Source organism: Gallus gallus, chromosome 4, assembly GCF_016699485.2.
Source record: "Gallus gallus isolate bGalGal1 chromosome 4, bGalGal1.mat.broiler.GRCg7b, whole genome shotgun sequence".
NCBI lineage: Eukaryota > Metazoa > Chordata > Aves > Galliformes > Phasianidae > Gallus > Gallus gallus.
In genome coordinates this window covers 11,583,757-11,610,306 of record NC_052535.1, presented here as the reverse complement: position 1 = coordinate 11,610,306, position 26,550 = coordinate 11,583,757, and the positions used below count along the sequence as shown (strand labels likewise).

Here is a 26,550-nt window from a genome sequence, read left to right as displayed (position 1 = left end):
GTATGTTTTAGTAAATAGCATCTACTTTTCCCCAAAACCACTGCCAACAGAGACAAAAGAAACAAGGTTCTGATCTGACTTACTCCTACAGTTTCTTATTTATTACTCCTGAGGCTACTTTGTTTTTTTCTCTCCCTCACATCTCCTTCGCCATCCCCAGGAGGAAGAAAACACAAATTAGAGGAGAATACTTGAACTGAAAGAAGATTGCATGCGATAGAAATTGTAATCAATACACCTTCCACTTGTCATTAAAGAAACATTTAGAACAGAACAGAACTTCAGAAAGATGAACTTATTTCCAGCACCTTCACATTAACTGCTCAGTGCAGACCCACACAAGGCATCGCATGCATTTCCCAACACCAGTGAACAACTAAGGTGAAGATTCAGTCCTGTTACTGTACTTTGTTATCAGACAAGTTTGTCCTTTTACACATATGCATGAAGCTTTAACACCAGCAAGTGACTGTCAGCACTGTTAACTGCAAGGCAGCTGAAATGGAGGGAAAAAGAGTACAAAGTTAAATTGCTATCAAAGAAACAGAGTGCTACTGCTCCAATGCAGAACTGAAATGAGTCAAACATTAAGATCTTTGGTATGTAGGAACCTGAACCTCACCAAGACAGCATGCTGAATGCTTTTTCTATCTTAATAGCACACTTGTCTTCAGGACGTAGCTCCAGTTAAGTTTACTGATCAGTATTTTCATTGTGTGAAACGTATTCCCAGTGTATTAAAACCACAAGCCTTTAGCAATACTGCTACAATGACTCTACATGGAATCCACCCCTTCAAAGCTTAAGTTAGCTTAAAAAGGGAAGTTTGAAATCATTCTCAGCAAAGGCACTCACAGACAGTAAGTTCCCCCAAAATGCAAATTACATCTTTATCTCTTTCATTCATGCTATATTCAGTCCATGTTCACAACCCAATTAGACTTCTCTAGCATCTAATTGAACAAAATTTCACTGACAGCATTAGGGATATTTAACGTTAGCCAAAGTTTAAAAACTTCAGACATCTGAGGAATGAATACAACCAACTGTTAGGTATATTTTTGGCATTAATTCACAGAAAGTAAATATCCACTTCTAGGATGCACGGTGCAGTGGAAAGCACTCACCAGCTGGGTAACAGGTGTTGGTTTTGGCCCATTCCTGGTGTTCAGGGGCTTACCGCCCTCTTCCTGACTGGTGATGAAGAGCAGGCAGCTATTGCTATGTAAGCCTGAGTGTTTTGGTGCTAAACTGACCCAGTTCCTCTATCTCTGCTGCAGAAGAACACACAGAAGGTCAGCAAGTCACAGCCCTGTGACTTCGTGTGCTCCCCCACTCCCTCTCCCGCATCTCTCATACAGTATAAGTCTCCAAACATGGCTTTTAAAATTAATTACTAGAACAGCCTACACTGCTCTGCCAGGCAGATTCAAACTGTTTAGTCTTACCCGTGAGCGACGGATAGTCTTCCAGGTAAAGAACACTGGAAAAAATATTAGTTTTTAATAGAAAAAGTGATCTAAGTGCAACAAAATGTATAGAAATATATTAAGATTCAATACCTCCTTCATTAGCATCATTAAAGAAAAAGACACCAAGCAGTACTGTACCCAACAGGCCCTCCTAGAACCAGGGGTGTCACCTACTTTCTAGGTGGAAGGGAAATGACACTCAGATTGAGATAAACTCACTACTTAAGATGAATCACTTCTTCAGATGAATTTACATTTCAAGATATGAAGTTCCATGTCGAGTTTAATTAACAAACAGACCAATCACCACCTGTAAAAAGGCAAGGTATTGATATTTTCTTTTTAAGAAGTAAAAATAAACTGTAATACAAATGTAACTCCATGAGACAAATACATTTAGAGAAAGGGCACAGTGCTCCTCTTAACATGGTACAATGTTTTTAAGCAGTGCATTAACTAAAATGACTTTCATGTGCACAGCCATTGCAGCACATTCCAGAATGTGGGATTTAATCATACGCAATTTTATACAACTGTCCCTCAACAATTACAGTAAGGACAAAATTAGCAACTCACAGAAACAGCAAAAACATTTAACATTTTCAGCTGAGTACTATACACAAGCTTAGGCAAGTTCCTACAAAGATCACTTTGTGATGATGAGAAAAGTACATATTTGTGCTCCAATACATATGATTAGATCCAGTGCTACAAGTTACTCCAGTAGTATGCTGCTACATTAAATACAGAGGCATATACACACAGGTCAATGTTATGAGAAGAAATTAGGTCAATCATTTTACCTACTCCTCCTTCTGCATTGCTTCTGTAGTCCAGGAGATGTCAAAAGGACACAGCGCTGCATGTTTAAATACTTACACTAACAAATTACAGACTGCAACTGGCACCAACCTGGCTGATTTTAGTACTGAAGATACTTACAAGAACATGCACTTTAATAGGACCTGCTGCATGTTAATTAAAACAAAACTATTACATTCAGAACAGATCATTTCCTCCCAGTCTGGATTTCAGGCATGGGAAATGCTTTTACGTGCAAGACGGACAGCATGTAAACAAGGAATTGCCCCAGCTTCTAATAATAGCTAGACTCACACACACAGCAAGAAAATAAAAGATCCCAGCTCTCAATGCAAGGTGGTGGTGAAGGGGAAAAGAGAAACAACAGTCAAATTTTTGGTCACTCACTAATAGCCATCACTAAGTAGTGCCAAGAAAGCTCCCTCTGGGGACTACACGTCAGGCACCAGTTAAAAATGCCAGCTTTACCAGGAAAGAATACGAAGCAGCACCTGGCAGAAGAGCTTATAAATACTTCCCCTCACATTACAGGTTTGCCAGTTGCAAGGGTACTTTGCATACACTGATCGTGATCTCTAAATACAAAGAAAACAACAGACCTTTACCAATTGGCCCTTTACCAATTTGGTTATTTCAAGCTGCAGCCCACCAAGACCTAACTCAAGGCAGTAATCCCACAAACCTCTGCACACCTTTAGCTGCCAGCAATCCCTCTCACTAGGGCCCGAAGACTACATAGAGGAATTTAACCATGATACCACAGAGAATCTCAAAGCAAGAAGCGCTCCAAAAAAGGAAAAGTTTTGCATAAGCAGAAACCACCCACAGCAAAAAGGATCCCTCTTTCATCCCTGGCAGAGGGATCCAAACAGAAAGCAGCAAGTTCCACTGTTCAGTTCACAGCTCCAAATAAAAAGTACTCATTGACTTTGCAACACGCAGACAGATGGTCCACTAGGAATAAATAAGTTACAGTAACTTCTCACCTATACAGTGCTCAAAAAAGGAGATTCCTATCTAACAGCTTTTAAGTTTCCCTTTAACACTTCCAGGGAGCATATACTGAAGTGCCTCGCTACAGTCAGCAGGGCACTGGGATGTAGAACACAGGCGTTGTGCAAGACTCTAGGAAGCCAACCTAGCTGGCCAGGGACCTGAGGACACACTGCAGTGCTTTGAACAGCTGTTCATTTTTTGGTCTTAAAACAAAGTCATCTTCAAAACAACAACAATAACAAACCCTGTAGCTAAGCTAATGAGTTTTCAAACAAATAATCTTATGGAATTCCATGAAACCCTGAAACATATTTCAGCTCCCTTAATTTACAGCACCAGCATGAATGATTTTTAGCACGTTGTAGACTTTGGCCAAGTTCATATATATATGAACTCCAAAAGCTGTAAGACTATACAGCTCATTACCATCCTTTCAGCCAGGTTTTGCATTTCCAAGTATAGAGTTATGCATTGATTTCTAACAGCTTGTAAGTACTTTCAGTGCATCATGTCATCTTTTCAGGGTTGTATGCTCCTAAATATCATCTTCCAGAAAGATGTGTGGAGATGCCAGTGTCCTATTTTAGGGATAAGCAAACATTATTATAGTTGGGGAAAAAAGATAATCTATGTTAATTCAAAGGACAAGGCAGTGTGTAAACATAGAAACCTTCTGCAAAATATTTGTTTTTATAGAAAGATTAACGAGTGGCATATCTAAATTCCTCAGTAGTCAAAATTCATCTACAATGATCCCGTATTCATTACAAAAAGCATAGAACCTGTTGACATCTAGAATAACTGGTGCTAAGAACTGCCTACCTTGGTCTCATTCACCATTTATTTATGAGTTATCTATTTCAGAAGCTATGCATACCATTCACTACTGCTCTACTACCTAGAGAGAGGAGTGAATCTATTGGGTTGTTTGAACAAAGCTCCAAACTGCTAAGCACACACATGAAATGAGCTTTTAGACTACGAGGAGACAAAAGTTACTTTCCAGTGAAAGTCTATGGCAGAATTTCAAATCCTGTGCATTTAGAGCAGTAAGAGTAAGACATAGGTTTAATCTCTCTGCTTGACGAATGTGTGGGTAGTGCAAACAAGGGCTGGCAGACTATCTAGCTTAATGCTGAGAGTGATTAGATTAACGTTAATCAGATCTTTTTAATAGCAAAGAGACAAAACAACAGATAATCTTGAGATTAAAAACAAAAAGGATGCATTTGGAAGCGAGCATCATTCAAAACAAATATGGCTGTTTGCATGAGGCAGTACGTGGATGAGACTCTCAAAATTTGCTGTGTGGGTACATTTGCTTAAGTGTATCTGGGTTCAGTACTTAACGTACTTAGTTTCTAAATCAAGCATACACTCATACCTTAAAAACAGTTGCTTTTTAAAACAGACTTAAACATTACTTAAGATTTTAAAACCTGTAACACTAGAAAAAGTAGAAAAGAGTTTTTCCTTGCCACTGTAGACACTAAGGAAAGTCTCCTCAGGCATTACCCTGTTACTTGGGTCTTTGGGTATGCTTAATAAAGCACCTTCTTACCCAAAGGGATACACACAGAGGAGGATTTTTTTCTTTTTCTTTTTTTTCTTCTCTTGTTGAAAGTGTTTGAAAGTGTTCATTGTGAACACTGGAACCAACCCAGTCACCTCACCACATGCTGTATGCACACCAACAATGGCTATGACAATGTTGGTATGGAGTAATTGAACGTTTCTACTTTTTATTGTAGATTGGGAGGGTTAATTTTGAAAGAAAATATTTTTAAGTTTTATCATAGAGATTCTGATTTAAACACCTGATGGCAACATCTGATTTAAACAACACAGTCCAGACAACAGTAAAAAAAAAAAAAAAAGCATACTGAATTAAGCTGCATCAAAGGGAGTCTTTGTGCAATTTAAACACATCCATAGGCTAAATCTGCCCAGAGTAAGTATTGTGGAATAGCTTTTCTGGGCCATCCATTTCCCTAGGGAGATGAACTTTCGGAATTGAATAAACGGAATACATTTCTCCTTTAAACCTTTGACTTCAACCAGCATCTCCACTGCAGATTAAAGGAACCAAGTAGCACAAGCACTGAAGTTCCAAGATGGAGCCACAATATTGAGTCAAGATGTTCACTTCTTGATCCAATAGTGGGTCACATCCCGATTTATAAATTTATGTTTTGTCACCAGCTCCACAAAATTATAAAGTTCAATGCTGAGAGAAACTGTTCCTTCCCTCAGGTCTTGACAATGCAGATAAGTCACACCTTAATTTCACATAATTTTAACATTCACTATAATCACTCAATGGGTGACTGGAAGTAATCATTTTACGTCTCATTCCTACAACAGAATATGCCTCATCTATAATTGTTGCCTTACTGAAGGATCTGAAGAAAGCACACCAATCCCAACACAGAACGAGTTACTCTCTTGCTTCAGTTTAACCAACACCAATTAAGAGAAGAGGAAGATTCCACGTGAATTTGAGTATTTCTCTTACATTGCCTTATTCCTAATCCTCCTGTCAAAAATTCACATGCTACAGGCTCTGTGGCTTGCTGCACTCTCACAGATAAGTAAATGAAGTCCATAAAAGCTTACTTTTTCAAAGATCAGCTCAGAAAGAAGCTGCTCAACTTGGGACCAGCATAGATCTGGGGGAATGTGGCAGCAGATATAAAACTTTGTTTAAAAATACTGACTATAAAGACGACCAAATACTACACTCTACACTAAAATAATACTACTACATTGCACAGCTAGATACAAAAACGGTCTCCATAAAAAGGCACAGTTTTTTGTTTAACAAATGTGCATAGGAAACAAAAAATGGATCAGTTCTTCCATAAGGTGAGGGTCCATGCAGAGATTCATTTACAGCCAAGAGATTTTTTTTTTTCCACTTTTAGATGAACTGAAAGGGCATTTACAACCCTGCACCACTGAGAATAAAAGCATTGTATCTCCTCCTCCTATCATGAATACTGCATCAATTCCTAAACCCCATGCTAATTGTCCATGATGCCCTCCAGCTTAAAACAGCAGTACTGCCAGACAATTCTAAGCCTTAAAACAAACATCACGCCTCCACTTAAAAATAAAGTTTATACTGTAACTCAGGATAGCCTTCTCAGCAGCTCTGTATGTATCTTCATCATTTTAGCCCCAAAATGATGCAAACCAAACCAAACATGGACTGCGCTCGCTACAGCGAGAGCACAGCTCCCCGCAAACATACACAGTAATGCATAGCAGGAACTGGCTGGGTGGTCTACACCTGGGCAGGGTCACAGATCCTTTATGCCTCACAAGCACCTGCTTCATTGAACACAATTCTCAAAGCCGATCAATGGTGCTGAGGCTTTCCATCCTTAGCTTCAGAGTTTAAAACATCAACGCTGTCATTAAGATGGAGGTCTCGGTGATTAGCCAGGTTCTCTTTGTTTCTCTGGTCCACATCTGACGTAACATTTATATCTCCAACTGAGATACCGTTGGTCAACACAGGAGGTGCTTCCCCTTCATAATCCTGGGGAGTGTTCAGCATCGGTGTTTTTGAAGCAGCACATCCTACTTTAGATAAGAAGCAAGCTTCATTGGGTAACGGACCATCAAGGAAAGGAAGTTTCTACAAAAATAGAAATGCATGATAAAAAATAATGAAAGCTGATATTCTCAGATGTCAGGGGTATACAACACACGCAATGGTCCCGTGTCATTGCCTCTTTTTCAGCTCTCTAATTCGGAATTCAAATAACACATGCAAGAATTTACTTTGGGTTTTTACATATAAAGATTAGAAATTTGTGTAATTAACTAAGTAGTAAAACTACAGGTTTAAGCCTTCACATTAAGCTAGCAAAGGATATTAACAGATCTTCTCACTGACATTTTTAGATGACTATCTAAATATTTTTTATTTTTAAGCACACGAATATTGCAAGTAGCCTTAAACAGAGAAAAGATATACTTTTTTCAGGCAACTATTCATAGAAACTACAGGGAAAAAAAATCCATAGCACATTAAAGGCTCACAATATCTACACTTTTTGCTCTCCCTCCTCTCACGTTCCCTCTTGCTGTGCCAAGACAGTTATCTTTATCTTCATATAAAGACAGATCTCTAGGGAATCTGATCAGTGCTGACCAAGCTTCTGTGCAGTGCATTGCTGTTTACTTAATTTTGTGGTTTAAAGGAGAGAAGCTGGTTACTCTGGACACAATTTGTGCCCTCCAACAACAACAAGGAAATGGTAAATGCACAAGCTTCCCCTGCATTAACAGGGCACTTCAGCTCCAAGATTGCCACTTCCAGAAGACAATTTAGCATACACGACGCAGTTACATTCCAGCCACTACACAAAAGCCAACTTTCATTTCAATTTCACTGTTCTAATAACTGACTGAAATCAGTTTTTCCAGCACCTTGTAAATGAGAAGACAAAGGAAAACTGGGAAGACAAGCTGTAAATATGTTTATATTTTCATGGGTGGTGGTGGGGTAATGAGTCCATTCTTTTTCTCCCTAGCAAATCCTTGAAGTTTGCTGCAAATCAACCTAGACTTATTTTAATACCTGTTTTTGTTTAGAGAACTTCGTTAGAAAATTAAAAGAACTCCTTGAGAGTAGCCCTGCTGAGAAGGACTTAGGGATCCTGGTTGATGAAAAACTTAACAGGAGCCAGCAAAGTTTGCTTCTAGCCTGGAAGGTCAACAGTATCCCAGGTTCCATCAGAGGAAGGGTGACAGTAGGGCGAAGGAGGTGACTGTCCCCCTTTATTCTGCCCTTGTGAGCCCCAGCTGGAGTACTGCATCCTGGTCTGGGGCCCTCAACGCAGGAAAGCTTCTGGAGAGAGTCCAGAGAGCCACAAAGATGATCCAAGGGCTGGAGCATTTCTGTGAAGATATGCTGAAGGAACTGGGCTTGTCTGCCCTGGAAAAGGCTGAGGGGAGACCTCATAGCAGCCTTCCAGTATTTAAAGGGTGTTTATAGACATGTGGGAAATCAACTTTTTAAATGGGTGGATAGCGACAGGACAAAGGGGAAGGGCTTTAAACTGAAGGAAGGAAGATTTAGATTAGATATCAGAGGAAGCTTTTTTTTTTTTACTGAGAGAGCAGTGAAGTGCTTCAACAGGCTGTCCAGACAGGCTGTGGAAGCCCCATCCCTGGAGGTGTTTAAAGCCAGGCCGGATGGGGCCCTGGGCAGCCTGATCTAGTAGCTACAACCCCAGTGCTGCAGACAGTGTTGCTAACTTGATGATCCTTGAGGTCCTTTTCAATCTAAGCCATTCTATGAATTAGACCATCATGGAGCCTGCGCCACCACTTGACCAAACAACTTGAGCAGATGAGGGTTCTGAGCGAAAGAAGCTATTTATTACAGTAACATAATTTAACTTCTCATTTTGTCCTGCTCTGAACAAAACATTGAAGCAATTTTTCTCATGTCAATGTTTAATCCCAATTATATTTGCCAAAGCCATCACATGACAAAGTACTACTGACACTCCGGACTCACATTTTCCAATTCAGATGCATTGTCCTCTAGTTTTATCTTCTGGTTCATGCAGCTCAGTAGATGATCCAGTACACACTGTTTTGGATGCATTCCTTTGTCGAAGCGATTGTACATCCCACACCAAAACCTTAAGAACAGGGCAAGAAAGGAGAATTAGGCAGCAGATTTTAAACTCCTGGTCATAACAACAACAACAAAAAAAAATAGATGGTGCTTAAGGAAGAAAGTGTTTCAACAAACAGATCAGTAATTGATTTTAAACAAAAGCCATAGTCTTTGACTCCAAACTTCAACATCAATAGACAAATTTTCTTAAAGCTTTAATAAAGTTCAAGAAAAACTTTTGAGGGGTTAAGTACTTCTTCCCTATGATACAAATGAGTGGTAGTAGGCATTAAAATAAGACAAAAATACACTCTGTTCTGCAGTAGACTCACTCAAGGGCTGAGCAGTTCACCTTCAAGTCCTCAGTTTGTCCTACTTCCCTAATTCAGTGAAAATTCTGTCTTCCACATTTGCATCCCTCTCTCAACAGGGAACAGAAGTGAACAAGAAACACAGCAAAATTACCCACTCCAGCTGTGGGACCCAGGGAGGCAAATACACATTGCAACAAGAAATCCCTTCTTGTGAAAGCCATCCTCACTGCATAAGTCTGGGTGTGATTGGATACTGAAATTAATATTCAAAAGACTTCTTTAGCATATGTTAAAAAGGAGAAAAGGAAACTTTAACAACTGTTTACCCTCTCAAGTAAACTTGTCAGAGCAAGAAGTCAGAAGTGGGAATGGGTGCGTAGAGTAATCTACAGATCTGAAATTCGTCTTCTTTCCTTTCCTCACCCTCTTTATTAACACCAAAGAAATTAAATTGCTGTACCTGCATTATTCAGAAAAATTGCCTAAATACTACTACTCCCACTTTATGGATGAGAAATGGAGTGGAAAGAAACAAGCCACTCTAACCAGTGAAAAAGTGTTCTAGTAAACTTGAATTACCAATCTCTGTTAAAATTAAACAACTGCCCCCGTTCCTCCCTTCTTGAATAAGCAACTTACTGAAAACTAAAAGGTAGCGTGTTGGGTTGAAGCTCTTTGTAAGCTGTAAATCCTCTGTACAAAGGATTTCTCAATTCCTGCTTCTTCTGTAAGAGGAAAGGCCACAGAGAGTGGGTCTTCTCAAAGATTCTGCCAATTAGAAATAAGATTTTTTTTTTAGTTATTAGATCAAGTTAAGTAAAGTAATAATGTTGACTGTTCTGAGTAGAATTAGACTGAGGAAGTTAAGAACTACTTTTATACAGTAACTGATCAATGTCTTTAACACAAAATACATCACTGAGGAGCACATATAAGCATTTTAAATGGACAATATCCAGTCCTAAAGCTGTATCTGCAAGTTATTACTGTATTCCAGAATACAACACCTGACCACAGCAGAGATAATTCATCTACAATTCTTTCTCACACTGAAGAAGTTATCTGTGCAGACATTACCCTTTACAGATTTACAGTACAATAAAAACAAGCACACAACGTGCCCTTTTTCCTGACATTTGAAGTGACTTTTAGACTGCTGGCTTCATAAAATGCCAACTCACTTCAGATCTTCACGCTCCTTATGGCAGGTCCCAAGGAAGTTTCCAAACTGGCAGGAATAGACATGATCATGGATTTCCAGAAGGAAATGTTCATTAAACTCAAACGTACAAGGGAACTGCTGCATGAGCTGCCAGACGCACTCAATGAACTGAGTGAAGACAGGGGACACTTCCTTTGGGTCACCATCCAAATGGCCACACCTAGACAGATGCAAACAAAACAGGGTTAAATCCTGTGTCACCCACAAAAAAAGAGAGACCACCTTAGCCACTAAACAACTGAGAAATATTCTAGTAGTGAAGAACAAGAAAATGTTATGCACAGCCAAAAAAACACATTTTATCCTACAACTGCCCATTAAGGTGAGCCCCCCTCCCCCCCCCATAGGATTAAGCTCCTAAAACTAAGCCTTTGCACACACAGAAGGGTTCTGATCAACAGCAAAATCTCACAGTCCTTCTAGACTTCACGTTTTGTGCACAGGGATTAATAAATCCTAGCAACTCTCCAGTCCTTTCATCAACACAAACTCCAAAGACTGGAGAGAGTCCATAGCAGCAGGGAAAAAGACTGATATCAAAGGTAGTGATACTGAGCAGCCTGCCTGCCTTGCTTTAGTGCTAACCCATGTATTAATAGGATACCACAGACACACACCCTGGGCTGCACAGCACCCTCTGGACCACAGAAACAGAGGGGTCAATTGAACCTCAGCTCACCAAGGCAATAACTATATTCCAAAACCAATCAATACAGAGCCAGCATTCTCATAAACTATTATAAACCACCAGAAAAGAAAAATACAACCAGAAAAAAAAAATCTACAGTACTTCTGGGAGGTAACCAACCCTCTATTGTACCATACTGCCTGTTCTTTCTTAACAGGAAGAACTTGGGTATATTATCTGGAAATCCAGGGAAATAAACAAGGCCCAGATAGCTGTTTATCTTGAAATAGCTTATTCTGAAGAAGAATAAAGGGTACACACTCGTTTTTTCCTATTAAGGAAACAGATTTGTCATACTACTAAATGGAAGACTCAGTTTCACCTTTAAAACAAAGTCTCTGTTCTTAGCAATTTAGTATCACTTAACAGACCATTCCCAGCATTCATTTGGATCCTCTCAATTTCTAGTGGCAAAGGGAACAGTAAGTATCCCAAGGCAATATTCCTTCCAGAAGGCAGCTAACAATTACAGGAATGTAATTCCTCAATCTGCCTAGAAAATGCAAGTCACAATTGATTTTTAGCACTATAATGGGATGAAGTTTCTGTACTAAATATGGGGGAAGTCCCCAAAAAAACATTAGCTGCAATTTTCTTGCAGAAAATGATTGCAGAAGAGCATGCCTTGCCAGAACATTAGCACTTCTCACGTAATATGGATGCTATTTTACAGGCAGGAAAATATTCAATATTCAAACAGCTTATTCAAAACCTTGTATTTCAAAGTAATGAAAAAAGACCACTCTCAAATAGCACTGGTGAAATAACCCCAGTAGATACTGGCTGTAAGTCAGCAACTCCAGCAGTATCCAAGTCTTTCCATTTCTGTTTTTAGAGGGAGCACACAAGCCTGAGAACACTGATTAAGTTTCACCATCTAGCCTTCACCCCAGCCATTACACCCAATGTAACATGCTCTTACCTGTGTGAAAACTTATGGCCCATTGCAATCCACTCCTTTTCTATAAGGACCTTCATTTTCAAAGCAGAGGTTGGGGGAAAAAAAAAATAGAAGTATTACTTAGAAAAAGCAAGATGAAGCCTTTGATGGTAATTCCATACAGCTCCAAACCAGTGCTACCTGCTGACAGTACTATTTCAAGCACATCCACAGAAGTCAATGAAAACTAATAGCAATTTACGCATTAGTTATCCACTACTATGTAATCTATCCAGTATTACTAATCCATTACTACGTGTCTTGCTACATCATACAAATATCAATTCCTGGTATCGTCAGCCAGAGACTTAAAGGAAGGCAGAAACTCACAAGAGCTTTCTTTCCAAATTAAGTTATACTCATTTTTTCCCAAACTTTTTGCTCTCTTGACAGTTCTGTTGCATTCATCCAGGAATAACAGCTGCCTTAGGATCTGTGCATACAAGCTACTTTGTCAAAGTGTTTGCCCCTTTCAGTCACAGCTCCTCATCCTAATCAAAGTTATGTTCACCACACAGAACTGTCCAGAGCACTACTGAAGCCCACATACATGTTGCATTGGTATAATTTTACTTGTTAAAACGCTGCAGTGTAATCAAGAAGCAAAAGATAGTAACTAAAAAACAGCATGTAATGAAAGGAGCAGGTCTAGCAGTGCAGTGCAGCGAGGGAGGCAAAAATCTGCATTGTTCTGATCTCAGGGTTTCTTTTAAGGAAGTCTGAGAAAGAGCAGCAAATTGTCTTCTGGGTAATTAACAAAATGAGATGACTGGAAAGATCATAGATCTGTCTATTTATGCAGTGATAGCTTCATATAAGAAGAACCTTACTGCAGAAGCAAAAGGCCAACTTCTTGTGTAATGGCTTTAAAATAGATCTTGAACAATGCACAGACTTGACGTGATATACAGGTTATGCATTTCCCTGTGCACTTGAGAGTTCAAAATCCTAGAAGAGATCCTCACTGTAACAGTCTTAAATGACAAACTTCTCCACCAGTTTTTCCTGTGGATTGCTGCCAGAGTCGCATCCTTTACTCACTGGTATCTTACTGAAATGCCTCATTAAAGGCTCGCATGGACTTTTAAGGCAACAAAGATTTGGGAATTGTAAATCAACTACCACTGTTTTGTGCCTATAGCGTTCAGAGCAATTAAAGCTTGTTGAAAGAATCAAAGCTGTTTTTATATAGGTCATCTACTGCTTGTTCCAGGAAATGGCCTGAAACATTCAATTAGGCCTTGTTTACATTTCAAATCCAAAGAGTATTTTTTATGTTTGAAATTCCAACATCTGTGTTCTTACCATGAAGCCTTTAAAAGTCCTATAAAACGGATCTAAAAGGAGGCTAGCCAGGGAGCAGACCTGTGCTGTGCGGTCCCACCCATCAGAGCAGTGCACCAACACACTGGCCTTTTCATCTTTCACAGCCTGTGAAGGAGAGCAGACAACAGTTTAGCAGCTTTCTAGTTTGGTTACTGTAATTAAATGCTATCCCTTCATCTGCATTTATCAGATTGTTCTCAAACCCAAGGGAAAAATTTGTCATTTCTAATCTCAACCATAGAAAAAAACCACCATTTCTGGGCGTATAGCCATCAGTCCCAACTAGAATAAAATGCTTTAGCATGCCTTGTCAGCAACAGAGATTGACAAGAAACAAAGATCCTCTGACATGAAAACACTTCATCTTCTGAAATGCCATGAATTTTCAGTCCTTTCCTTTGAGGGAGGATTTGGTAGATGAGTAAAGAATAACTGGAAGCTTCAAGAAAAAAAATAGAAGAGCTCAATCTAACTTCCTCTCCTATGGATCACCTTCTTCTCATTTCTGCACTGCTGGCAGAAAATAACTTCTTGCACAGAAAAGTTTTAAGAGAAAAGACAACATTTACAGAAGTGACCACTCTTGCCACTTGTTGTCTGCGTTCCATTTACTATTACTGAAGAGCAATGTGCTTTATAGACTTTTCTCCTTCCTGTCCTGCAAACTCACACTCTTCAAAAAAAATCTGCAGAAATGAGGACTGAACTGAAAAATACAGATCTGTGATTGCTGCCTCTCAGCAGGAAGCAGGACGGTCGAGACAATCCCTCAATTAAAGCACAACAGTCCAACAATTAGTGAGCATGCTGCATTAGGAGCACAAGGTTACAAATTGTTTGCACTACTAAACACGCTATGGGGTACAGAGGCATTTATAAATGTCATTTATCCACATGCTGTGATTCTACTCATTTCAGCGAGTTTTAAGGAAGTCACAGAATCACAGAATGGCTTGGGTTGAGAAGGACCTCAAAGATCATCTAGTTTCAAACCCCCTATCATGGGCAGGGTTGCCAAAAAGTCCAGATAGTCCTACTGATTGCATTAGAACAAATGATTCTCTCTCAATCCCAGTGGCATTTCCTCTAGTGCCATGAGGAAACCGGGAGGGAGTGAGCTGGGCTACTGACTTGATGTGCTCTAACCACAGGTTTTTCAGCTGAAGCTTGGTATACAAATTTACCTTTGCGAGAAAGACACTTGCATCCATGACAGCCTTTATGTGCCGCAACCAACCTGAGTTCTCCAGCCCAGTAAGGAAATCACTCATTGATGGAGACTTTGTTTCGCAGACTAAGAACACAAACAAAATAATTAGCTGAGACTCAAACAACATTCTTTCCTTTCCTCATCACCTCTTCACAGCAGCAGAGCTTGGGAGATTCTAAAAGCTAATGCTCTCCGACTTAAGTGTCTGCCTAAAGAAAACAACTGGTTGCATATCTAAACACACAATGCAGAGATATTTCTTATCTACAAGAGAACTTGAGGATATAAAAGTACCTTCCTCCTCCTCCTTTTAAAACTAACTCAGTAATACTATCTTTTCAGCTGAGCTTTCTCCATTAAAATCTAGCATTCAGTGGCACTCAACACCAATGACCCTCACACAAACACCTAACAACCACTACAAGGCTGTCACTCTCAAACGTTCAAAGAAAGGAGAGTTCTAACTTTGTAACATATAACCTTCAAGGCATCTCAGATGTTATGTGCATGTTGAAAACCAGCAAAGAAAAAACAGTAATGCAGATCAGCAGTCCCTCAGCATCACTGAGAGGTTTTTACCACTGTTAAAGTTTGGTGGTTAGGAACATGAAGGTAAAAAAGTATTTATTCTGCCTCCCCCACCAGCACAAAATAAATCTGAAGGCTACAGGCAATGGAGGGCTTACACTTGTGTTAAGGCCAATCTCATCGTTGTATGAATAGCCTCATTTTTCTCCAAGTTCACTACAGATCCTGCAGAGCTACCTGGCCAGGCAATTGGCAGCATCAATTATTCAGCTACTTGAGGCTAGATGACCATTATGCTGACTACCAATACATTAAACTCGTATTTTGAATGACAGCATTTGTATTATAACTAAAACTAAACACATGGACCAAAGAGAATGATTTACAGCACCTTTTCTGATGTGTTTTCCATCTTCGTCAGCACAAGGAGGTTAACAGTGCTGGAAACAAACTAGCAGAGTATGCTTGTTTGATCCAACGTACTCTTATCACCTTCAGTATAACTTCTCTAAAATTACACCAATGCAAATATAGGCGCCATCCACCTCTCAGCTTCCAATGGCTCAGGAAAGTAGAATCATAGAATCGATAAGGTTGGAAAAGACCCACAGGATCACCCGGTCCAACCATTCGCCCTTCACCAATGGTTCTCACTAAACCATGTCCCTCAGCACAACATCCAAACGCTCCTTGAACACCACCAGGCTCGGTGACTCCACCACCTTCCTGGGCAGCCCATTCCAGTGCCTGACCACCCTTTCAGAGAAGTATTTCCTAATGTCCAGCCTGAATCTTCCCTGGCGCAGCCTGAAGCCATTCCCTCTAGTCCTAAGTACTCCTACCCTCCTTCAATTTTCCCCCTAAGATCACAATCTCAAGGAGTACCTTCTAACCTGAGCATTCACGTACCAAAAGCAAAACAAGTTCACTAAATCAGAAATTAATCTCATATATAGCTTTCATCTCCAAGTCTTCAGAAAAATCAAGAAAGAATTTATTTTTCAATTAGACATTCTGTTTCACACCAAAATAGCATAAACTAAGCAATAGAAATCTCAGAAAAGTATCTCAACATCCAATGACAGCTTCATGGTTCCATTAAGCTACTGAAATAAAACTATCTGAACAGTACAGTAAGTTTTTCTAGTCTTCTAATTTGGAATGTTTAAGAAATTCACATTTTAACTAACTAATAAAAGTAAGGAACATCGTTAATGTTACTTGCTAACTTTGATTCCCTATAAAACTAAGCACAGCAGTGTATGAAATAGCTAGCAGGAAAACATTAACACTGGTATCTTCAGCCACTTCAAAAAAGCAGACAAAGTAAAGTACTGACTAATTAACTTCTGACTGGCTAATTTACTTCCACCACAACACCCAAGTCCACACCTATTTGTACACATAGGGCATATCACATATTGGTCAAAATTAGGTAGAGGCAATAGAGAGACCACTCGAATGCACAATACTTACCTTCCAGGAGTTTCTGCAAGCTGCTCCGCATCACATGGATGTTTTCAATGCCAATAAATTTAAAGCGAATGTTATCATAATTGTCTTCGTTCTCATAACCCTTCCCAGCAGCTCGGTTGGCCATGGCATTTAACTGTCAAATTCAAAGGAAGAGGATGGAAAGGAGAGAAAACGACAACAAACAATACACAAAATAAGTGAGTCTGCTTCCCAAGTCTGTCTGTTTGTTTGATGTTAATCTCCCAGAACACACACTCAACAAAAGCTGCTACTCAGGTGTCCTTCCCCACCTCCCCACGTTACTTTCAGACATTTTACTTAGTGTGTGTCAGCATCTCCAGTTCATTAGTCATATGCAGAGATTCAATAAGACCTCGGCTAGCACTTCTTAGGCCTGGCAGAATCAAAGCCTGACCCAGCAGCAAAAGACTGCTGTCACCAGGGAAGGTAAAGAGACTGTCTGTCTTTATTGTGAAGCCACATAAAAAAGATTCGGACAGAAGTAAATGAAGTAAAACTAGGAATGCCACTTTATGAATAACATACATACATGGTAGCATAGAAATAGTTAGAGAATTCCAAAGCTTTTCACAGACATACATGCACAGATGAAATAAAGCCACCTGAGGGAAACACAGAAACATCAAAATTGAGCAAAAAGAATACAGCAATTGAGTGGAACCGCAGAAAAGAAGTTGAAGAAGTTGAAAAGCTGCCAGTTGTGTTAATAATCACCCCAAATTGCTCAACAGCTACCCTAACAATCTTCAGTGGTGACAAGAAAAAGAGTACCTCAACCTCCCACACAATGATTTGCTAACATAGAAAAGAGAGAAGGGAAAAAAAAAAATCAAGACAGTGATATCTGAACATCTTAGGAGTAACTGAGTAATTCTGGTGCTTCAGTTCTATCCATCCAGGGCACAACGTGTTGCTTTAGAAGTGAGGCTAATCACAAATGTTCCTTTTCACCAAATCTATCAAAATTACCATCAAGGACAGATGTCTGTAGAACATCTCTGATACCAGAAGCTGTGCGTACCAAAAAAACATGCACTGATTGCTACAAACAGACTGTTCTGTAATTAAACGGAGATCTCTTAGAGAACATCATTCTATAAAAAAGACAAAATGCATCTTAAAACAACGGGTGAAGCATTCCCTGCTTTCCCCAAAGGACTTTTCCCTTCAGGCCCTCTCCACAGTTTAACAATATCTGTAGTTTCTCTAAAGTAACTCTAAAATCCAAACATGCAGTGAGTTCTCACCAGAGCAAAATCAGAGCACTGTTAGATTTTTATATTTAATCATGTGCTATGCAAATGCTTATGTCCTAATTTGCTTATACCTACATTCCCAATCAGTACAACTACAAGGCAATAATTTGATTTAGTTTCTAAATTCAGTTCTTCAAGATCAGGATAGCATTTTGCCCGTTTCTTCAACAACCTCTTACATGAAGACCACAACAAAGTTCTAGTTCCAGAGAGTGGCTACCAACCAGATAGCTGACTGTATTAAATTCCAAGCTGCACATCAAGAGATTATTAGTGTTACTTTCTTTTTTTACTGAGGCAAAAATTGCCTCAATAGTTATCAGATTCCATACAGACCCATTTCTGCCGCCCAGGCAGGCAGACAAAAGCACACCAGTGTTGCGCAACCGATTCTGAAAGCTTCTCTCCAACCCAGTGTTTCAAGAGCACATCTTGAGAATGGCTCACTGTCTCAGCCAGCTTCCAGACTGCTGGTCACTTCAGGTCATCCCTAACACAAATCTCAACCTAGAGCACTCCAGGAGTGCAAGCATTCTTAACAACACTTAACATTATGGTTCTGTTATTCACAAGCATTCGCCATATCAAGAGACAGAACAAGGAGCCTGACTCTGAATTCACCACTTCAGATTGATACAATTTAACCTGAAGCTACATGAGAAAGCATTAGCGGAGTTGTGAAAATTAATTGGAAACAGCCTTGCTAGAACAGATGCAAGTAATCACAAACCACATGAAGATACCTTTGGCCTTGTGTCTACAACATACATGAAGGGACTCCCAGGGTTGGCTTCTCTGATTGCCTGCAACATTTGTTCATCCTCCAAACAACGAGCACTGAACCCAGAGAGGGGCTGGCTACAACGACATATGGCAGCCTGCAATACACAACAGCTCACACTTTAGGGCAATGCAGCAGAAACAATCTGAAAGCAGGAAAGAATATCAGATCATTGGTTTTATATCTCACATACTCAGTTTCCCTGAAAAACAGCTTCTTAGATGGACACGCAGAATTGCCATTGGAATATTCCACAAAACTAGGATTTTGAGACTCTTAAGAAACAGATTAAGGAGCCCTTTACTGCCCCGCTATGCTTCGATTAATACGCACTATCCCATGCTATATTTCAGTTTGGCTCAGTAGTTGTTGTTACCATTCCACACAGAACTGTGCTGGGCACGCTGCAGAAGTTCAGCTGTTGCCAGCATAACCCCACAGGCGCCCACGTCAAGGCATGCTTCCTCAGGAAAACAACAACTTGACTGTGACAGCATTTTCCTAACATCTGCATCTAAAACACTGCTGAAACAGCAAAGTTAAAAATTTACATTGTGGTCTTCAGTGAAGGAAAAAAAAACACAACAAAACTGAAACCTTCACTTATTCTGAGTTAAGAAGAGTTATTTCAGGGTGGCTCTTCCTCTTCCTGAGTAAGAAAATGTAGCTGAGTTAACATGTATCTTGTTAAACACGCACCTTGTTAAACATTATTCAATATAGCTACACAGTACATTAAAATAACCACACAGAAAAAAAGCACAAAAGACATTCCTGAAAGCTGATAAGAAATTTCCAGACAGGAAACTGGAAGAGCTTTTGTGCTTTTTACACAGCACTGGTATGCCTTTGGTATCTGGCTTATTCTGCAACTCAAACCAGTTCTAGAGCCCTTATGAGAAGAACAGTTAAACAAGAAGTTAAAGCACTCCAATAATTATCTCATCCTTTCCTTTCACTGGAAGGGGACTGTAAAAGAAGGGGGACCCTTGCTTTCCAGCCCCACCCCACCCAAGACAGCAGACAGTTGAACTACTAACATTGTTTTCTTTATATAAGTAAGAAAGCACTGGGATCCGCCCCCTGCTTCTGAACCTTGAGCTTCCAATCACTGTTGCCTTACTAGCAGCTCGAGGCACCACGATTTCTGGAGGATATGTGTTGCAAACCTGAAGTGAAAAGAAAGAATTTAGATATTACTATTTATCAATTCCAGATAAAGGCCAAATTCATTTTTAGTATATGATCTCAAGTTTATAATCAACACAACACATCATTAACCACAGTGTATCAAAACAAACCACATCTGAAGCATCAAGTCATTAGAATGCATCCAGGAAAAAACAAGGGAATGGGTAAAAGTAATAAAACAATATGGTAACAAACTATTTTGCAATGGAGCCCCAAAACTGGACTGCACAGTATGCCATACGTTTTTGAAAGGAAGTTCTTTAGAGCCATACATTTTATGACAGCTACTAATTTGTCACAAAAAAATATGAACAATTGTATTTTAAAATTTCCCTCTAAATCTCCAACTAGAAATGAGCTTGTAGCCTTCAGGTGCCATCCTCACAAAACAGCTTCATCCACTTTCCTCAAAAAACCAGTCTTTTCAGCATATACTTTACAGATGAGACGTCCTCCAAGTCTTTACTTGAGGCTTGGCAAGTTTAAAATGCAAACTGGAAACCCTGAGGAAATTGCAAAGCATTGGCAATTGAAAGTTACATACTAGCAATTAAAGCTTCAAAACCATCAACATTTTAGATGCCCAAATTCTGATGCCTTGACGGGAAAAGCACTTCCCACGCCATCTCAATTCAGGCATCCAGAGATGGCCATTTAAAACTCCAGTCACTTCTGACAGCAAGGCATACACTACCTCAACAATGAAAAAAAACAACTGGTAGGGAGAGAATGAAGAGCACAGAGGAAGGATTCGGGGCAGCATACTGGTACCTTCCTCACTCAAGAGCTGTTCAGTGTCTTTTAGATAGAAAGTCTGTGCATAATACCAGAGGAAACAGAAAGGGAAATTGTACAAAGCTGGAGTTTGAGTAAACTTGTTGAGTAATGTTTCCATTTAATGTTGTTTAGACCTAACCTCACCTTAAAGAGAGGGAAATAGCAGAAGCCAGTTAGAACTGAAACAACTAAGTTTTTCCTTAGCATAAAGAAAGCATCTTCAGTTTCTGTTTTTTCCTTCCTTACTCTAGTCCCACTCTGCCTTGTTCCTCATCAAGCCAAACCACTCCCATGTATTTCTCCTGTAAATATCTCTCATCAGACCGGAGGAACACAGTTTGGAAATACCTAAAGAACCAAAGGGTACATCAAGTTTTCGTAGCAGATGGTTTGACATTTCTCTAGAAAAATAAGTAGCTGGTATTTTGCCAGAGGAATCAAAGCAAACCAAGGTGACTCTGCAGCTCTGTTCCTTCTTAGCATCATTATCCACAACCTCACATTAAGAAGCTGCTGCTTCGATTAAAACCAACTGAGCTCATTTTTCCCCAGAGGCAACACTTATGCAGCAGCAGGATGGCTGAATGTCATTAACACAGACAAAGAGCTATTGCACCAACTGGCTACTCTGGACAAGAATTACCTCGTAGTCTTTGTTAAGATCTGTTATTTCCCAATAGTCATTCGGGATTCCCATACGCTGGTAATCTACTTTCAAATCAATCAGCTTCCATCCAATCTCCCGGTTATCTTTAGACATTTTAGGATTGTAAGAGAAAGCATAAAGTTCTTCGGGTTTCACTAGGAAGAAGAAAAAAATTAATTAGTTATAATATAATATAGAAAGGTCAAAATTTCTTGCTGAAGGCTGTTGTTCTGGCTAACACTGTGCAAGCCACTGAATTACAGGCGTACAACAGCTGATACAAGGATCAAAAAATTATTCAGCTGAGAACAATCAAAACTCAAATGTTGTTTTTTGCACAAAAGCCAAGGGCTGTGTGACTGCTGTGCTTCATAGCTGGCTATATTGCAGTAACAGCTATTTGATTTACGCTCCTGCATCAAAGATCACTCTAAATTTCACACATCTAAGCAAAATATTCAGACTGGTTTTGATGCCTTAGAAAAATACCGAGTGCTATAACAGAACAGTAAGGATATTTGGAATTTCTCAGCAGTTCATCAAAAACTTTCCTAACTTTATTGAGCCAAACAGGACTCTCAGATGAAAGAATTACAAGAAGCATGCAGGTTTCTCAGCCATAATGCAATGTTCCTCATGTTTACAAGGTTTCACTCTGGATAACACCAAGTGCCAACAATTCATATTCAGATCCTCAGGAATTTTCAGTGCTCCTTTCTCCACAGGCAGGGAGATGTGGTACAGTATTTTGTTACAATTAAAACTTCAAAACTTTCTGAAAAAAAAAACCCTACTGAATTTTCTACAATACGTGTGCTCTAAGAGACTGATATTGCAAGAATTAATGCAGAAATAAAAACATTGACACAGACTTCTCTGCGAAGAGTTCATAAAAAAGCTCTTGCAAACCTTCGAGTTCATTCCTCAACAGTGAATTCTGAGCTGCATGGAAAGCATGATAGATGTACTGAATATTAGTGGTGGCCCAACAAAAGCTTCAGGCTGTACCTGACAAATGGTAATTTCCTCCTTCCTCCATCTCTACCTTTCCAATTTCCTTCAGTCTCCTCAGGAAATGCAAATCCCACCCATAACTCACTCGGTTGATTCCCAAGGCAGCAAGCTCCTCAGAGAGCACAACTGCCAGTGTGTGATAACACAGCCAGGTTACCAGACAGGTAACCCATAACTGTCAGTCATTCATGTGCAAACCATACATAATTAGCTGCTCTGACAAATAATATGAAGGAAGAACACATACAAAAAATTTAAACCAAATGAGTACAAAAATCCATAAATAGAACAAAACAAAGAGCTACAAAACGTTACACCAAAGAACACAAAAGAAACTGACAGATGTGATCTCCTGCAGTGACAGCTCCCACACTTCAAGATGCTACGTAAGTGTCTCATTTTCTAAACTGAAAGAACAGTGACACCTTCTAAACACAACAGCAGAATTCTGACAGAAACTGCACTAAAAATAGAGCTTCATAACTAAGAAAACTCCATAGCTCGGGATACAAGGAAAATAATGGGAACTGACAAAGAGCTCTAACTTCCACAGCTGGCTCAAAGCCAAACTCAGCAAAACATTTCTATTACAGTAGTTCTAATTAATTCCTATGCGATGACCAGCATGAAGCAGACTGATGCTATCAACTCTCTTCCTTTAAACTAGTGCTAAAATTACAAAATGCAACACCAAGCAGGATCTTTATAATAATGCAAGACCTCAAACACCGGTTCAGTAAAGGAAACATAAGCTGCTGAAGATGGAAGCCAGGTAGAAAACCCTGTGGAATGCTGTCCTGCAAGGAGAACAAACAGCCTGAAGATTCATCCTTAAACTAAACAGCTGTGGCCTGAAGAGACCACAGGCTTCTGAGGATGTTTTGCATCTACTCAGAGACTGATTCCAAGACAGGACACCAAGGTGAAGCATTAGGGTTTCATATCCAAAAGAAGATAAACACTAAAGAGTTACCTAAATGCATTACTGAGAAACAACGATAAGATTTGCTCTGTGGGATGTGGAATTTTATGGACATCTGGCTCAACTGGCAAGAGCAGACCTATGCACAGCCATGAGCTAAGTCACAGAAATGACTGGCAACAACCAGGACTGAAGTGACACTCAGCACATGTGCTACACTCCGGCCAATCAACTCTGCACAGGTCTTCAGAAGGTTCCTCATTTCCACTGCCAGAAGATGTGTGCTTACTTTACAAGCAAATGGTTCTGTGCACAGGGTAGCAATCCACTGTGCCAACCCACACAGATCAACTTCGACAGTGTGAGCACATTCTGATTTCACACCCTCCTCTCCTGCACGGATACAATAAAAACAGTAGTGTGACAGGCAAAGCTTTCATTAGTGCTCAGATGAACCTTTGAGCTTACTGCATTTCAACAGTCTGAGAAACTGACTGCCCCAAATACCTGGTTGTGAAAGTTTGAGCAAGGAGGTATACACTTCGTGACAATCACGTTCCTGCCCAATAACAAAGTGAGCCACGTGGAAGTTCTTGCAGTGAATAAGGAGTGGGCATCCAGCTGTGGTCAGAGGCAATTTTTCTACAGTTGCAATATGGTGATGCAGAATCTAAAAAACAGGAGATAACCAAAATCTTTCAGATATCACTAATAAGGCCATAAGCTGTACAAGCAGACTGAAAAGCTTTACAACACACTATCAGCAGAAAATGAGTTGATTTATGATATTTATCAAGCAAACATAATAAACATCCAGACTGCATACCCAAAGGCTATATAGCAATGAGCCAGACAAAGAACACAGACCTACAATAAAGTATTTTTAGAGACTGATATGTAATTGGGTTTACCTGGTTCTACAAGAAGCAAGATTATCTTCCTCTTGCTTCTTTTCTACCCACAAACGCAATGTACTAATTATAAAATAGGAGTGACGAAATAACAAAGGTTGCTAATTTCAGTGCTAGTTTTACACTTCTAAGTCCTGTAAAATCAAGTTTGATGGCTTCATACATCAAGCTTGAGGTCAGAAATGAGATGAGTTCATTTTGCTCCTGGAACTATTGGGTCGCTTAACCATTGCGTCCATTCCCTCCCAAAAAGGCAATTTCTGTTAAACATTTGGTATCCAAACACTATAAAAAACTACAACAACTTCGGAATTCGTGGAACTATTCACATTCAATATGAGATATTTAACATTTTAAAACTTGTATTCAGACAAGCTCCAAGCATCACACATACCCATGTTTCTTTTCTGACTTCAGCAGAAGCATCCACATAGATGAGATGGGTGGCTGTCAGGTATAACGTCCCGCTTGCTGCCTTCCTATTTGTATAGCGATCTAGTAATTTCACGTTTTCCACCTGCAGCAAGAGCAAGGGGTTATAAAGGACATTTAGCTCTGATCAAAGACATTCCAGATATTTGCTGAACCACAATCACATCACGGCTAAAACAGAATTCAGGGAACAAGAAAACCTATGAACCACGTGTCTCCCGCAGCACCAAACCAGCTTTACAGTATACATTAATAGCTGGGAAAACAATCTGAAAGTCAAAAAGGTTAAATGAACTGTTGCGACCTAGCAGCAACATGAAGAAAAGGATCGCTCTGTAGCCGAGATGATCACAGTTTATTGTAGTGCCAGCTGCAGAAATAAGGAGACAACAAGGAATTACCACAGACAGGGCTGCCCGTGTTCAGTACCATCACAGTACTGCTGGGAAAGAAACAACTCCCGAGTCTGACCGCGTCCCAGCCGGCCCTCACAGAAGGCACTGGTACCTACCTGCACTTACATATTAAGTACACCACAACGTCTCATAAACTAAGCTAACCAAAACCAGCTTTTAAGAGACACGGGCACAGACAAAAATATATACTTGCGTGTGTGTTTTTTTTTTTTTTCCTGGCCTATTTGTTAGTCAGTTATAGAATTTCTCTTCCGTTCTAAAGCAATAACCAAAAATTCTGGGGAAAATAAACGGAAGGACATGCACACCTTCAGAGCCTTATCTGCCCTCAAGGAAAGTTTGCTGGTTTATGACCACAGAGTACACAGACAGTCCATTTACAAGCGCTCGTTGTAACGCCGCCCGGTCCCCAGAACAAACGAGGGCACTTCGCTTACCTCTGACACATCGGCTCCTCACGGGCAGCGACAACGCAGCGCCCGGCCTGCGGCTCCGCCAGCACGGCCCTCCGCACAGGGCAGAGGCGGGGGCCACCAGCCTGTCCGCTCACCCACCCCCAGCCCCAAAATATAGCATTCTATACGGAGCGGAGCCGAGCCGGGAGAGGAAGGGGTGCGACCCGCGGATCGCAGCGCGACGGCCGCTTACCTTCGGCGTGGTGATGTGCTCCATGATGGCACCGCCCGCACCTCAGCTCACCCGCGCGGCCAGGCCTCCGCCCCGCCATTTGCAGCGGGCAGCTCCCGCCCCGCCGCAAGTCTCGCGAGATGCTGGCGGGGCGGAGCGGAGCGGCGCCGCGGCCGCCATTTTGAGCGAGGGCAAGTGCGTCGCGGGGGTTGGCTGTGGGGAGCGGCGGCTCCTAGCGAGGTCCCTTCGTCCCGGCGCATTGAGGCTCGCTGGGGAGAGGGCGTGTGACGGCAGATTTGTCCCGCGTTAATACATGAGGTGAAACAAAAGTAGTCATGCTTGCTTTTCGTTCAGAACATAAGATCTCTCGTGGATAGCCGAGCTCCATCCTGAGCAACTGCTGTAACTGCAGCTAACCTTCTTCACAAACCTGCAGCGGCCCCCACAGTGAGCATTCACATTTTGCAAAGCCCAGAACAGCACTTTGCCCTGGTGCTCACACCAGCCTAACCCCGAATTTGCTCAGGAATTGAGGATAACCTTCCATCCACTGGTAATTTACACTATTTAATTGTTGCCAACAGGCAGTACTGGTGTGACGAGCAGGGCTGTCTCTGTTGCACACCCCCATAAGAGAGGTGTTACCACCTGAGCTTAGGTGAGAAGGAAGAAGGACACAACGCCAGTATTCTTGCATGAGTAAGAAAAAATTACTGATGGAAACCCAGCATCCAAGAAAGCACACGATAAAATTGGAAAGGGACTGTATTTCTCAACGTCCTCATTGTTTTCCAAAGCACAAATCTAAGGAAGCTCATTCAGACATGACTTGAGGAACGGCAGCATCAGTACTTGCATTAGAACTCCCTGTGATACCTATGGAAATCCCAACAGATTTATCTTTCTCTGTCCCCTGCTCAC

At 40.6% G+C, this 26,550-nt stretch overlaps 1 protein-coding gene across 1 annotated transcript; it reads right to left on the bottom strand.

Annotated features, from left to right (window-relative positions):
• Window positions 1-1,737: 1,737 nt before the first annotated feature.
• MTMR8 (myotubularin related protein 8) lies at window positions 1,738-25,755 on the bottom strand. Its single transcript, NM_001012699.2, has 14 exons — window positions 25,651-25,755; window positions 24,549-24,671; window positions 23,751-23,913; window positions 21,305-21,462; window positions 19,734-19,862; window positions 18,656-18,790; window positions 16,636-16,768; window positions 14,606-14,715; window positions 13,401-13,526; window positions 12,078-12,127; window positions 10,427-10,627; window positions 9,885-10,013; window positions 8,827-8,953; window positions 1,738-6,933 (listed from the first exon to the last, which is right to left on the bottom strand). The coding sequence occupies exons 1-14, from the start codon at window positions 25,672-25,674 to the stop codon at window positions 6,652-6,654; spliced, it is 1,890 nt and encodes a 629-aa protein (NP_001012717.2). The 5' UTR covers window positions 25,675-25,755; the 3' UTR covers window positions 1,738-6,651.
• Window positions 25,756-26,550: the final 795 nt, after the last annotated feature.

What these genes read in the sequence shown, in the direction of transcription:
- MTMR8 (NM_001012699.2), bottom strand. Translation starts at nt 25,674, where the DNA reads ATGGAGCACATCACCACGCCGAAG. An exon ending in GCTCAAACTTTCACAACCAG is followed by an intron (nt 21,463 to 23,750) that starts GTATTTGGGGCA and finishes TCTTCTTCCTAG; the next exon opens with TGAAACCCGAAGAACTTTAT. An exon ending in CTTGCAGAAACTCCTGGAAG is followed by an intron (nt 14,716 to 16,635) that starts GTAAGTATTGTG and finishes TTGTGTTCTTAG; the next exon opens with TCTGCGAAACAAAGTCTCCA.